Here is a 14,223-nt window from a genome sequence, read left to right as displayed (position 1 = left end):
ACGAAGGCTAAGGGGCTAGTCATCATGAGTCTTCGGCTTCAACGTCGGTCGTGTTTCTCTGGACATCTGCTAAGTCGCTCAAAAAGCTACATACTTGGGGAAGGAACGGAAGGTCTTCGTTCTTGGGAGCAGAAAGATAGCAATATGCACCCACCCACGTACACAATGATACACACACACACAAAACTCAAAAGGAGCCAGCGCTTCAAAAAAGAGATTCAAAGCCCTCCAGGGGTTACTGTGCACCATGCTTTAAAAATAAGGACCGCCGGTGGCGAAAGGAGAGACGGATGCAGTCCAGGGATCGCCTGGGCTGCACCTGACTTGACAGGGCCCAATCCTGACTGGAACGGCCAGGAAAGCGGAATTTGGCCTGACCTTCATGTCCTCCTTGTCTTGAGCCAGCCGGTTGATGTAGTCTTCTTTCTCCCTGTGGCGCTGTTTGAGGATCGCGCGTTGACTCTGGTACAGGGCAATGTATTCGCCTGCAGGGTTAGGAGAGACAACCGGCGTGGAATAAATATACTGAAGCCCAGAGCTGTGAGGTTCCCATCATCAATACCAACTCGGGCCAACACTTTTAACAGAACAATAGGAGTTGGAAGGGACCTTAGAGGTCTTCTAGTCCAACCCCCTGCTCAGGCAGGAAGCCCTAGATCAGTGTTGGCAAACCTATGGCACGAGTGCTGGAAATGGCACATAAAACCATTCCGTGCCGAATGCGCGGCCTCACTGACTCCTTGTCACATTCCTGCGCTCAAACGTGGGCCGGCAAGCTGGCCGTCGCACGCGCGGTTGCGGCGGACCCCGGAACTGCAGCGGTCTATCGCGCATGCGTGAACCGGCACCCGGCCTTCCGGGTTGGCACTGCGCGCATGCGTGATGGATCGTCACACTTCCAGGGTCGCTGGCGCGCATTTGAGCGCAGGAACACAACAGGAGCCGGCAACGTGACGGTTTCGTGTGCCACTTCCAGCACGCGGGCCAGTACGCGAGAACACGAAAGGTTCGCCAACACGGCCCTAGACCACTTTAGACAAATGGCTGTTCGGTCTCTTCTTGAAAACCTCCAGTGGTGGAGCACCCACAACTTGTGGAGCCAAGCCGTTCCCCTGGTTAATGTTCTCGCTGTTAGGAAATGTCTCCTTAGTTCTAGGTTGGATCCAGTGGTGGGTTTTCACATTTTGTTGCTACCAGTTCGTCAGAACCGGTTCAAACCATCTGAATACCACTTCTGGTTGGATCTCTTCTTGGTTACTTTCCGTCCATTGCTTCTTGTCCTGCCTTTAGGTGCTTTGGCGAATAAGTTGACCCCCCTCTATTCTTTGTGGCAGACCCTCAAATATTGGGAGACTCATGTCACCCCTAATCCTTCTTTTCATTAAATTAGACATACCCAATTCCTTCAACCGTTCTATCTATGTTTTAGCCCCCAGTCCCCTAATCCTCTTGGTTGCTCTTCTCTGCACTCTTTCTAGAGTCTCCACATCTTTTTTACATCATGGCAACCAAAACTGGATGCAGAATTCCAAGCGTGGCCTTACCAAGGCCTTATAAAGTGGTATTAACCCTTCACATGATCTTGATTCTATCCCTCTGTTGATGCAGCCTAGAACTGGGTTGGCTTTTTTGGCAGCTGCTGCAGACGGCTGGCTCCTATTTAAATGGTTGTCCACTAGGACTCCAAGATCCCTCTCAAAGTTACTACTATTGAGCCAGGTACCACCTATACTCTACCTGTGCATTTGGTTTTCCTTGCCTAAATGCAGAACCTTCCTTTTTTCACCCCTGAATTTCATTTTGTTAGACAAGAGCCCAATGTTCAAGTCTGTCAAGATCCTTCTGTATCTTGAGCCTATCTTCTGGAGTGTTGGCTATTCCTGCCAGCTTGGTGTCATCTGCAAATCTGATGAGTTCCCCATCTATCCCCTCATCCAAATCATTGATGAAGATGTTGAAGAGTACTGGGCCTAAAACAGAACCTTGGGGTACTCCACTGCATACTTCCCTCCATGTAGATGCTGTTCCATTGAGGACTACACGTTGAGTGCGGTTGGTCAGCCAGTTACGAATCCATCTGGTGGTGATGCTGTCTAACCCACATTTTTCTACTTTATTTAGTAGTAGGTTAAGGTCTACTTTATCAAATGCCTTACTGAAGTCCAAGTCAATTATATCAACAGTATAATGTTCTGGTCCACTAATTTTGTCACTTTGTCAAAGAATGCAAGTGATTGTCCATTTTAGGACTCCCAAGATCCCTCTCACAGTTACTCAATAGTAATTGAGCCAGGTACCACCTAAACCATACCTGTGCATTTGGTTTTTCTTGTTATGTCTTGCCCGCTCTCACCGCAGCCGGGGCCTTCTTATCTGCTTCCGAACGCTGAGGAATGTCCTAGTATGCCTCCCGGCCCCAGCCCTGGCTCCATGCCCAGACAGGCTGAGGAGGAAGAAGTACCTCCCGGCCCCAGCCCTGGCTCCATGCCCAGGCAAACGGAGCAACTAGACCCCTCCCCCTCCCCCACAGAATGTGAGCCTGAGGGAGGTCAATTACCAACAGCTGCAGACTGGAGTGACCCTCGCTTCAGAAGAATTGATAGGCGGCGGCGTCAGAAGGAAGGGAGGGGCAGGTCTGGATAAGTGCTGAGTCATGGAGCCATACCCCATGGCCTATATAAAGGATCTGCTTTCTGGCATTCTCTGAGTCAGGCAAAGTCGAACATATCTTGCTGAAGTCACTTTCTGGTCTCCTGCCTGCCTTGAGGACTTTGCTAGGACTTTGGCAGAGCTGCAGAGGCACGCCTGATTCGGATTTCCCTGACCCGGCCGTCAGCGGAGGAGTGGGACACGATGTCAGCCTCCACTCCAATCTTCATATGCTTTGGAATGATTATACCAGTAGATAGAATGTAAAATGTTTATTTCTGTATTATAAAACTCTTTAGGAAATGAGATGTATCATACCACCGTACAGGGTAAGGGAAAGGAGCCTATTAAGAGTGTCGGCTGACATAACAGGGGGGAGGGATGATTAACGACTGAGTGTTATCAGCGCGCGTTTTTCTAACAGACACTGCATTCCTAAGATGACTGACATCTAGAGACCTGTGGAAGAAGATTACCACGAGGGGCTGAGAAGAAGCTGGCATTGGACCAAACCAGCCTGACCTCCTGGAGGAGGAGGGACAAATGGGGGAATATGATATGTTAACCATATTTTGTCTCAGTTCCAACTTAGCTTGGCTGCTATCATGACTGTAAAAGTAAAAGTACTTGTCTTTGTTCCAAATGAAGCCAAGGTGTATTCTTTCCTAATTATAGTCGGAGGTAGCCTGACATTAAGTTGGAACCCAACATCATGTCTACCAACCAGGATTGCAATCGCAATACCGGGGGGGAAGAAAACCCAAATGTGATGGAAGGCCTGCTGCCGGCTGAGCTGGGGAGGCGTCCGGAGGAATTTCTGCTGACACTTTTAACCCTGAGCTGGAAGATTGCAGAGCTCGTGGATTGAGCAATTAAAGCTGGAAGAGGAAGGTGGAAACCAAGGAACCTCCCTCTGGAGTAACTACAAGGAGAAAGGAGAAAGACTTTCGGATTGGCAGGAAGAGAGATAAGAGACAGCCTCCAATTGGAAGAAGCACTACGCCTATTTCCGTGAAGTGAAAGTAAGGCAAGCTGCTCGCCAAAGGTATGAATCCTGTTCAGTCCTCCAAGGGGGGAGGAGAAGAGGAAGAAGAAATTACAAAGAGGCCCGTTAGAGGTGATTCCCAGGGCGGTGAGATTTCTGAAGAGCCGGGAACTCTCTCCCCAGAGGAAGCTGAATTGGCTGGGGGCTGGGCGCCACCTGCTGACCAAGCAAGGCCGCGCAGGGGAAGGAAAAAGCCCAAAATTCCCCCCATATCAGAGAAATTTGATGGAAATGCGAAGGAATTGGGACTGTTCCTGGCGAAAGTGAATGACCACATGATAGACTGGGGGGAAGATTATTGGTCACAGGCAGCACAAGTGAGAGCTGTGACCCACAATTTGACCGGAAGAGCAGCTGCGTGGTATGTGTCGTTATATACCAACCACTCCCCCTTACTGCAAAACTACGAGCATTTTATGACTGCACTGAGGAGGAGGTTTGAGGACCCCCTGGCAGAGCAAAAGGCCAAAGGTCGTATGAAAACCATCAGGCAAGGGAGGAGACCGGTGGCTGATTATAACCAGGAGTTCAGTGATTTAGTTCCCTTGATGAGAGGGTGGTCGGAGGTGACCCTTGTGGACATTTTCAAAGATGGTCTGAATGGAGATCTCTACGAACTGTGTCGAGCACGAGCCTCTCCAACTCGCTGTATGGCTGGTACACCCTGGCAGCAGAGATGGAAATCGAACTAGTGAAGGACCGTGGCAGAAGACAGCGCACTGGAGGCCATCCTTGGCCGTTCTCCAGGAGGTACCTATAGGGACGCCCCTAGATTGGAGGGAGGAAGACCACGTTCGTCTGCGTGCTACAGATGTGGAAAAGAAGGCCACCGAGCAGCCGACTGTAGGGTTAAGTTGATACCAAGCGCGACCTCTGGTGGTGAAAAGGAACCAGTGAAACCAGCGGCTAAGGCGCGTAAACCGGCAAAAGTGGGGGAGGGCGTTGCCAAGAAGGGCACGCCCATCAAAGAGGATGGCGAAGCGTCGACCGATACTGACGACAGCAAAACCACATCAGAGTCCGATGAAGACCTTCTGGTGAGTTGGGCACGGGGCCCCTTGGACATTCCAGTCAATATACATGTACCCTCTTCGGGTAATAAGGGGGAACTGCTAGCACTACTCGATTCTGGATGCACTAGATGTATGGTCAGTCCCGAACTAGTAGAAAAAATGGAACTAAGATTGAGAACCCTAAGTAGGCCCATAGCGTTTGCCCAGTTGGATGGCTCTGTGGCAGGGGGAGGGCCCGCCCATTTCGTAACAGAACCCATAGAAATGATAATAGGAGACCACCGCGAAATTCTGAACTTCATAGTAGCCCCAGGAATGGACCAACCCCTGTTGCTAGGCCTGTCATGGCTGGAAATGGAACCCCATATTAACTGGAGAGCAGAGTCCCTCGTTTCCGTTCCAAAACATTAAAAGGGGAAAAGGGGGAACCCAAGAAGGGATCTACTGTGGCCATGCACCAGGATACGTTGGGGGCAATAATCGAACGGATAGACGGGGAGGAGAGAATACCCAAGGAATACTGGGACTTGCGAGAAGTCTTTAGTGAGAAAGCATCAGACGTACTTCCTCCCCATAGGCCTATTGACTGTGCCATAGACATCCTTCCGGGGGTAAAGCTTCCAAAACCAAAAGCTTATCCCATGACCCAAAAAGAATTGGGTGAGCTACGCAAATTCATAGACAAAAACCTTGAGCGAGGGTTTATCCAACCGGCTAGACCTCGCGTGGCTGCGCCAGTGATGTTCCGGGAAAAGAAAGATGGCTCGTTTCGTCTTATAGTTGACTATAGGAACCTAAGCGCGTGTCTTGAAAACATATACCCATGCCACTCATGAAAGATATGTTAGCACATTTAGCGAAGGGAAAATTCTTCACCAAACTGGACCTGCGAGAAGCCTACTACAGAGTTCGTATAAAAGAGGGGGATGAATGGAAAACCGCTTTCAACTGTCCACTAGGATGTTTCCAGTTTCGAGTACTGCCCTTTGGACTGCAGGGGGCGCCCGCAGTTTTTATGCAACTAATTAATGAAATACTCCATCAGCATCTCTTCAAAGGAGTTCTTGTCTACCTTGACGACATACTTATCTATACAGAAACAATGGAAGAACATATTAAATTAGTAAGAGCTGTTCTCAAAAGTTATTATCTGCAGAACTATATTGCAAGCTATCCAAATGTGATTTCCATCAAACCAAAATAGACTATTTAGGATATCGCATTTCAGCTGATGGGTTAGAAATGGATCCAGAAAAAGTGAAAGCTGTCTTGGAATGGGCCCCCCCACGCACACGCAAGCAACTCCAAAGTTTTTTAGGATTCGCAAATTTCTATCGTCAATTCATCCCCTCCTTTGCTCAAATTGCTTTACCAATCACCAACCTCTTGAAAACTAAAGGAGACACGAAACCCAAACCATCATTACCTCTCGAATGGACAATGGAATGTCAGGCAGCATTTGAAAAATTGAAACGACTCTTTGCCGCCGAACCTATTTTAAAGCACCCTGACATGGATGTTCCTTTTGTAATACAAGCTGATGCAAGTGATGTAGCAGTCGGAGCCGTTTTGCTCCAAAACAATACTGATGGTAAACTACAACCCTGTGCTTTCACTTCGCGAAAATTGACTGAAACTGAAAGACGATGGGCTATTTGGGAAAAGGAAGCATTTGCAGTTCATTGGGCTCTACGGACATGGAGACAATTCTTAGAGGGTTCAAATCATCCTTTTGAAGTTTGGACTGATCACAAAAATCTAGAAGCTCTAAAGACTCCTAGAAAACTTTCACCTAAACAAGCTCGCTGGTCTCAATATTTTAACCGTTTTAATTTTACTTTACATTACATTCCTGGGGGGAAAAACTTCTTAGCGGATGCTCTCTCACGTTTGCCCCAATACAATTGCACTCGTTCCGAGGTGGTTCGACCAATACTTCCCGTGCAACAGTTGGCAGCCCCAGCAATAACTAGAAGCCACTCCAAGGCTGACCCCTCGCTCCCAGATGAACTGACCAAGTCGTTTAAAGAAGCTTTAAACACCGATGACTGGTACTTAACGCATTCCCATGAATGCACACTCCGTGATGGACTAGCTTGGATTGGAACAAAACTATATATTCCTCTATCACTCAGAGAAACCATCCTACAACGATGCCATGATGCCAAAATGGCAGGACATTTTGGATTTGTGAAAACTTTACATCTTCTTAAAAGACAATTTTGGTGGCCAAGTCTTAAAAAAGACATTCAAGCATATGTAGCAAGTTGTCCTATTTGCGCATCATCCAAAAGGCCTCCGGGAAAACCTCCTGGACTACTTCAAACGGTAGCCAGACCAGGAACCCCATGGAAAGAAATATCCATGGATTTCATAGTGGAATTATCTGAAAGTTCAGGCAATACTGTTATATGGGTGGTAACTGACCTTTTCTCCAAACAAGTTCATTTTATTCCATGTTCAAAAATACCCTCCTCAAAGACTCTAGCAAAGTTGTTTGTACAACACATTTATAGACTCCACGGAGTTCCTGATCGTATCATTTCAGATCGAGGAGTTCAATTCACTTCTCAATTTTGGAGAGAATTTTTACGACTCATTGGCTCCGCCCAAGGATTGAGCTCCTCCCATCATCCCCAAACTAATGGAAGCTGTGAACGTTCGAACTCTGTACTAGAACAATATCTGCGGTGTTATGTTAACTACCAGCAAGACAATTGGGCAGATCTCTTACCTTTTGCTGAAGTTGCCTACAACAACTCAATTCATAGTAGCACGGGATTTACTCCTTTTAAAATAGCTTCAGGTCAAGATTTTGTTCCTATCTCGGAACTCCCAAAGGAAAAAACTACTGTTTCCTCTTTGTCAGAATGGATAGATCAAATACAAAGCACATGGAAAATGACTCGCAAAGCGATCGACGACGCTCATCGTGCGCATAAAAAACAAGCAGATAAAAAGGTCCCTGAGAACAATATCAAGTGGGCGATAAGGTTTATCTTTCCACCAAATATCTTCAAACCACTCAGAAATCTAAGAAACTTGGACCCAAATATGTGGGACCTTTCCCCATAGTAAAATCATCAACCCGTGACGGTACAACTAGATTTACCAAAAACACTTAGGAGAATCCACCCGTTTTCCATGTGAGTTTGCTGAAACCTGAACACACGTCTGCTTTCCGTCCTAACCGTACACCCCTCCTATACCAATTCTCATAGAGGAGAACAACACTTTGAAATAAAAGAAATTTTAGATTCAAGAAAACATAGAAATAAAATTCAATATCTTATTTCCTGGAAACACTTCTCATTATCCGAAGCTGAATGGGTGAACAAAGAAGATGTTCGTGCATCGGAAAAGATAGCACAATTCTATAAAAAATATCCTGACAAACCCTAACTTCTCTTTTTTCTTTCTAGGACTGACGTCCTTGTTGCAGGAGGGCGAATGTCAGCCTCCACTCCAATCTTCATATGCTTTGAATGATTATATCAGTAGATAGAATGTAAAATGTTTATTTCTGTATTATAAAACTCTTTAGGAAATGAGATGTATCATACCACCGTACAGGGTAAGGGAAAGGAGCCTATTAAGAGTGTCGGCTGACATAACAGGGGGGAGGGATGATTAACGACTGAGTGTTATCAGCGCGCGTTTTTCTAACAGACACTGCATTCCTAAGATGACTGACATCTAGAGACCTGTGGAAGAAGATTACCACGAGGGGCTGAGAAGAAGCTGGCATTGGACCAAACCAGCCTGACCTCCTGGAGGAGGAGGGACAAATGGGGGGATATGATATGTTAACCATATTTTGTCTCAGTTCCAACTTAGCTTGGCTGCTATCATGATTGTAAAAAGTAAAAGTACTTGTCTTTGTTCCAAATGAAGTCAAGGTGTATTCTTTCCTAATTATAGTCGGAGGTAGCCTGACATACGACATTTCTTGCCTAAATGTAGAACTTTCCTTTTTTCACCACTGAGTTTCCTTTTTGTTGGATAGCGCGCAACGTTCAAGCAAAATGATCACGCTAGATTTATCAGACAAGACGGGCCAAGGGTTACCTATAGTGTCCGTTTCTCCGGACAGCTGGATGCAGTGGTGCTCCAGTTCTTCCATGCGCTCTTTCAGCTCCGCCTTCTCGCGCATCAGGTCCGTGAACCGGAGCTACAAGGTAGAGCAGACAAGAGGAGATTGTGCGGGTGAAAGGAGGGGAAGACACAGCAGGGGTGGCACTCACTTATTTTCCCTACCGGTTCGCAAATGTGAGTGCACGAGCGAGGTCTCTTCGCTCACACACACTCCGTCCACACATGTCCACACGGCCTTCTGCGCATGCGCCTGGCCTCAAAAACGTGCCTAGTGTTGTGGTCTGCCAGCAGCCTGTGAAGCTGGCAATGGAGTCGGACAGCGATGAGGCAGAACTGGGACCAGGGCCATCGGGGAATGAGGTGCAGACTCCAGAGCCTCCAGAGACTGATAGTAGTGAGGCAGAGGAACAGGAGGAGCCTGTTCCTAATGCACGCATGAGAAGAGCTTCCAGAAGGCAAGAGCGGCTCAAGCAAAGAAGACAACTCAGGAGTAGGGCCAAGAGATGATTGACCCCTCCCATAAGGCTTAAAAGACCAGCAACGGCGTTTGGGCTCTTTGCCGGAAAACAATGTTGATAGCTTTGTCTTGTTGCATTTATTTTTGTATCGGTGTCTTCTGAACTTTTGCCAAGAAAGGCCTTTGGCAGTTTGCCAAATTGGACCAAGGTTTGCGACAGGACTGAAGAATTTGTGTTGGGAGGAATTTGCTTTAATATGAGTTGAACGAGGCTGGGAATGAAGTAATTCTCAGCTGTTCAAATAACGTTGTTTTTTTTCATGGACTGAGCTTCCTATTACGTACTTGGGCCTGGGTCACAACACCTAAATAGGATGGCATAGAGCTGGGATTTCCACTACCGGTTTGGGCGAACCGGTTTGAACCAGCTGAATGCCACCTTCTGGAGACAGCCACAATTCTCCCGACAAGGATTATTCCCCAAGTATCTTCATCCAAAGGATGCTAGTTTAGGAAGTCATTCTTGGAAGTGTCTCTTGAACTTTGTTCCGGGAAGAGATCAGTCAAGAGGGAAAGGGCTTCCGTCGCTTCTACTGAGAAGCGGGCCAGAGATTTTCAAAATGGGCCTTCAAGCAGAGAAGACAACTCAGGAGTAGGGCCAAGAGATGATTGACCCCTCCCATAAGGCTTAAAAGACCAGCAACGGCATTTGGGCTCTTTGCCGGAAAACAATGTTGATAGCTTTGTCTTGTTGCATTTATTTTTGTATCGGTGTCTTCTGAACTTTTGCCAAGAAAAGCCTTTGGCAGTTTGCCAAATTGGACCAAGGTTTGCGACAGGACTGAAGAATTTGTGTTGGGAGGAATTTGCTTTAATATGAGTTGAACGAGGCTGGGAATGAAGTAATTCTCAGCTGTTCAAATAACGTTGTTTTTTTCCATGGACTGAGCTTCCTACTACGTACTTGGGCCTGGGTCACAACACCTAAATAGGATGGCATAGAGCTGGGATTTCCACTACTGGTTTGGGCGAACCGGTTTGAACCAGCTGAATGCCACCTTCTGGAGACAGCCACAATTCTCCTGACAAGGATTATTCCCCAAGTATCTTCATCCAAAGGATGCTAGTTTAGGAAGTCATTCTTGGAAGTGTCTCTTGAACTTTGTTCCGGGAAGAGATCAGTCAAGAGGGAAAGGGCTTCCGTCGCTTCCACTGAGAAGCAGGCCAGAGATTTTCAAAATGGATCTTCAAGCAGAGGCCTGGAGCCTCTTGAAAGGTAACATGGTACCTTACAACGACTTGAGTTGCGGTTATTTAAAATTGAAGCAAGGTGGAGCTTCCTTGGAATTTATCCTGGGCGAAGATAATTCAGTTATCATAACAGGAGAGAGTATTTGTAGCTCAGGGTTGAACTGAGGGGTTCTTGGCGCCCTCTGAGCTTGGTGGGGTTTTTTACAGACTTCTCATGACCCAAGTAGATAACATCATCAGTACTAGGAGGGAATGGGGTATATGGGGGGAGGAGAAGGAGGAGGACGACAACAACTGTGTGGTCCTTCATGCTCTCTTGAGCTTGATTGTTTTCTTGAAAACAATTCACTCGCCAACTAGGTAACAATGTTAGAAAGATGTGGGATTTGCTCTCTCTCTCCCTTCTAGCGTTGATGCCGCTAGCTAGTTGGGACACGAAATGCCTACAAGAAAACCACTCAGCTCAGAGAGCATCGCAGACCCCGGAATTACCGTCATGTCGGCATCAGGAGTCTCCCAAAGGCTCACCTGCAGCTTCTCCATGGCGCTTTTCAAGGCTTCGTGAACTTCTCCTGGAACCGAATCGGCATCGGAGCCTGAAATGGTGAGAGGTGGAGTGTGAGAGCCACAGAAGCACAAGATCTTTGCCAAAGCACAGCCCAAGGAGGGAGGCTGGTGGGGAGGGGTCTCCCTCTCCAGTTTGGGTCTCTTACCTCCTGTGGACGTGAGCTGCAGCTGCTGCTCCTTCTTGAGGCTAGCTATCTGCTGCAACAGCTCCCTGCATTGTCTTTTCTTTTCCATCAGCTGGTGTCTGATCTCTTCGCGCTCGCCCTCCGCTTGGGACACGGCGGAGGTCAAGAAAGCCACCTAGGAAAGGAAGGCTGGGTGATTTGAGTGGGGCGGCACGGCTATAAATTTCAAACTTCAAACTCTGCGGCCCTTAGGAAGCATGAGGGTGGCTGGGATTGAGGACCATGCTTCCTCCCAGCCCAGCCACTCTCGTGGCTGACCTCCCCTCGACTTACGACCGTTGGTTTAACGGACCGGAGTTATGACAGCTTCGGAAAAAGCCACTTTTGACTTGCAGTGGCCCTCGTGACTTTTGCACTGCCCTTGTGATCGCAATTCAGGCAACAGCGCAAACGGCTGTTCTGACCTGGGCTTCCCCAAACCACGAAGCAGGCTCCTGGTCCCGACAAAAACCCCTTTTTATTAAGTTCCTGTGAATTCCTCTCATTCACATCCAGCAAAGTCTTTCAAGGGAGAATTTACAGTCACAGACCTTATCTGGCTTGGGGAGCTGCCAGGACGATATCTTCAAATCTTGGCAAGGAGCCATGAACCAATTCAGCGAACTAATTGTCTCCTGCAAACTCCACTCCCCTTTCGCTCCTCTTTTATTCCCTCTGGGAGGGACCCTTCACCATCCACCTGTGGCCTTACTCCTGAGTTGACCCTTGTTCCTTAGCTGTTCCCTTTGTCTGGCAACTCTGCGCATGCATACACTGGGAACAGGCTGAAGCTGTTCGTCTGCCTCACTGATGTCTGACTCCGAAGGCAGCAGACAACTGTCAGATGGCCCTGGCCCCCTCTCTGCCTCTGACGCAGAGCCCTCTTCAGAGCTTTCCCCAGACTCCAGGACTAGCCCATGTTCCTCCCCAACCTCCGAATCTGCTGCCAGCTCTGCTGGCAGGCCACAACAATGGCAAAGGAGGAGAACGGAGGGGCTCACCATTTCCTCTTTACTCTCGAAATCCTCCGGAATGCTGAGCTGAGAAGTCCTCGAGTCCACAAACTCGGCCGCTTCCACTCCATCCCCTGCAAAGCCACAAGAGAGGATGGGTAGGAATCACCTTTCGCTGGGATCTGACAGTCCGTGCTTCATCCCGTCCCAATCCTACTCACCTTGGGCCCTGGGAAGCATCCTTTCGTCCAGTTCAGCCATGAGTTGGGTGACCTGGGCTTGAAGCTCCTTGTTCTCCTTAGAAAAGGATTCCAGGGTTTTCTGTCAGGGACAGGAAGGGTCTTTTTTCAGCAAGTGTTCAACTTTACATCAGGAGGTTGAGAACAATCCTGGCCAAATTACTCCCGCAATGTTTGTAAAAGAAATCTAGGAATCTCTTAATCTTTCCCGTTTTTCACCAAAGCTAATGTCAAGAGTGAAACATGGGCAGCTACGTGACTCTTCATCTCAACCTCTGATTAGAATAAGGGAGGGGGGGATGTTGACTATGAATGGGTTAATTTGGAGAAACGAAACGTCTTCAGTTCAATGGGAGCTTGGAAAACTCTGGAAACCTTTCAAGATCAAATCACCCGGTGTGTAGAAGGCGGCAGATGGTTCCCATGATGAAGAGGACTTTTTAATACAGTCTACATCAGGGGTAAACCTTTTTATACCTACCGCCCACTTTTGTATCTCTGTTAGTAGTAAATTTTCTAACTGCCCACTGGTTCCACAGTACTACACCGTGTATCGTCGTCTGCACATCCCTCTCGCACATCGTGGATTGGGGTGGGGGTGGGGGGGCGCCGGCTACCAGCTCTGCTTTTCTATTACAACTGGGTGGTGTGGGGGGAGATGCGCGAGCTATACTGGGACGAGGCTCTTTTCTTTGGGGTCGCACTATAGCGCCATTTAGTTTCACTTACGTAACGTGAACTAAACTTATATGCGGGCGATACCAATAGTATATTTTAGAAATTTAAATTGTCACATGGAATTTTATGAAAAACCTAATGAAAATGTTTTTAAATAATGCTATGAATTTTTTTTAAAAGTCAATTAAATTAAAAAAAAGGAAAATGCTTCAGTATCGGACAAAACCCCTACCGCCCACCGTGAAAGCTGGAACGCCCACTAGTGGGCGGTAGGAACCTGGTTGACTACCACTGGCTTATAGCAATAGCACAGCGAAAAAATTCTGGGTTAAAATTAAAAAGTGGCTGGAAGAAATAACTAATCAACATACAGACTAGAAACCAGAGACCTTCCTGCTGGGAAGATTCAACACGAAATACAGCAAAGAAATAGGATACTTAATTCTACATATAATAACAGCTGCCAGAATAGTATACGCACAGAAGTGGAAAAACGAGACTATACCAACGGAGAAGGGATAAAGAAAATCTTGGGACTGTGTTGAGATGGATAAACTAACAAAAGAGTTAAAAGAAAAAGAAGAGTCGGAATGTTACATAGTATGGAACGAATTGTATAATTGGCTAGAGACTAGAAATACTCGATGATGAAAAAAGGTGAAAAGCTTATATATACCTGTATATAAAATGGCAATGTATGGAAAGAAAATGAATAGTCAGAAGGATAGATAGAAGATAAAAAGAAGTAAGAAAGAACGGGACAAAAAAGATAAATGAAACGAGAGGGGGAATAAGGATGTAAATATGAGAAGAATAAGGAAACAAAGCTGATGTAAAGAAGGAATATATGTTTTATGTCGATGTATGTTATGTATTGTTGTTCTTTTTCATTAAAAAAAAGAAAAGAAATTCAGTCGGTTTTACCTCACCATTCCTACGCTATGTATTCAATAAACAGTAAGCTTTTCACAACTGAAATGATCCTGGATGTTTATTTTGGATACTCAAGCTGGAGGTTGATGGACAGCGTTTTTTGCCCTTTCTCTGGTCTGGCCCCCTCCATGCTTGACACGATATGGTGGCCGACAAATGCCAAATAATATCCCTGCGTT

The 14,223-nt window shown here is 46.9% G+C and overlaps 2 protein-coding genes across 3 annotated transcripts in view; one reads left to right on the top strand and one right to left on the bottom strand.

Annotated features, from left to right (window-relative positions):
- DNM1 (dynamin 1) overlaps positions 1-11,016 on the top strand; it is a 134,185-nt gene extending 123,169 nt beyond the window's left edge. Inside the window, exon 20 of one of the 2 annotated variants that reach the window (XR_009152327.1) lies at positions 10,919-11,016. Coding sequence is in view for 1 of the 2 variants with exons in the window: in XM_058159600.1 (XP_058015583.1) it covers positions 10,919-10,937 (19 nt within the window). In the remaining variant the exon portion in view is untranslated. The remainder of the gene's footprint in view (positions 1-10,918) is intronic. The other variant, XM_058159600.1, reaches the window with a different exon arrangement.
- GOLGA2 (golgin A2) overlaps positions 1-14,223 on the bottom strand; it is a 47,919-nt gene that overhangs the window by 2,779 nt on the left and 30,917 nt on the right. Inside the window, exons 21-26 of the mRNA XM_058159636.1 lie at positions 12,416-12,515; positions 12,243-12,328; positions 11,224-11,377; positions 11,039-11,106; positions 8,776-8,878; positions 379-485 (exon numbers count right to left, since the gene is read on the bottom strand). Of these exons, the coding sequence (XP_058015619.1) occupies positions 379-485; positions 8,776-8,878; positions 11,039-11,106; positions 11,224-11,377; positions 12,243-12,328; positions 12,416-12,515 (618 nt within the window). The remainder of the gene's footprint in view (positions 1-378; positions 486-8,775; positions 8,879-11,038; positions 11,107-11,223; positions 11,378-12,242; positions 12,329-12,415; positions 12,516-14,223) is intronic.

Source organism: Ahaetulla prasina, chromosome 16 (assembly GCF_028640845.1).
Source record: "Ahaetulla prasina isolate Xishuangbanna chromosome 16, ASM2864084v1, whole genome shotgun sequence".
In the NCBI taxonomy this organism is placed as follows: domain Eukaryota; kingdom Metazoa; phylum Chordata; class Lepidosauria; order Squamata; family Colubridae; genus Ahaetulla; species Ahaetulla prasina.
This window is presented reverse-complemented; position numbering and strand designations above follow the sequence as displayed.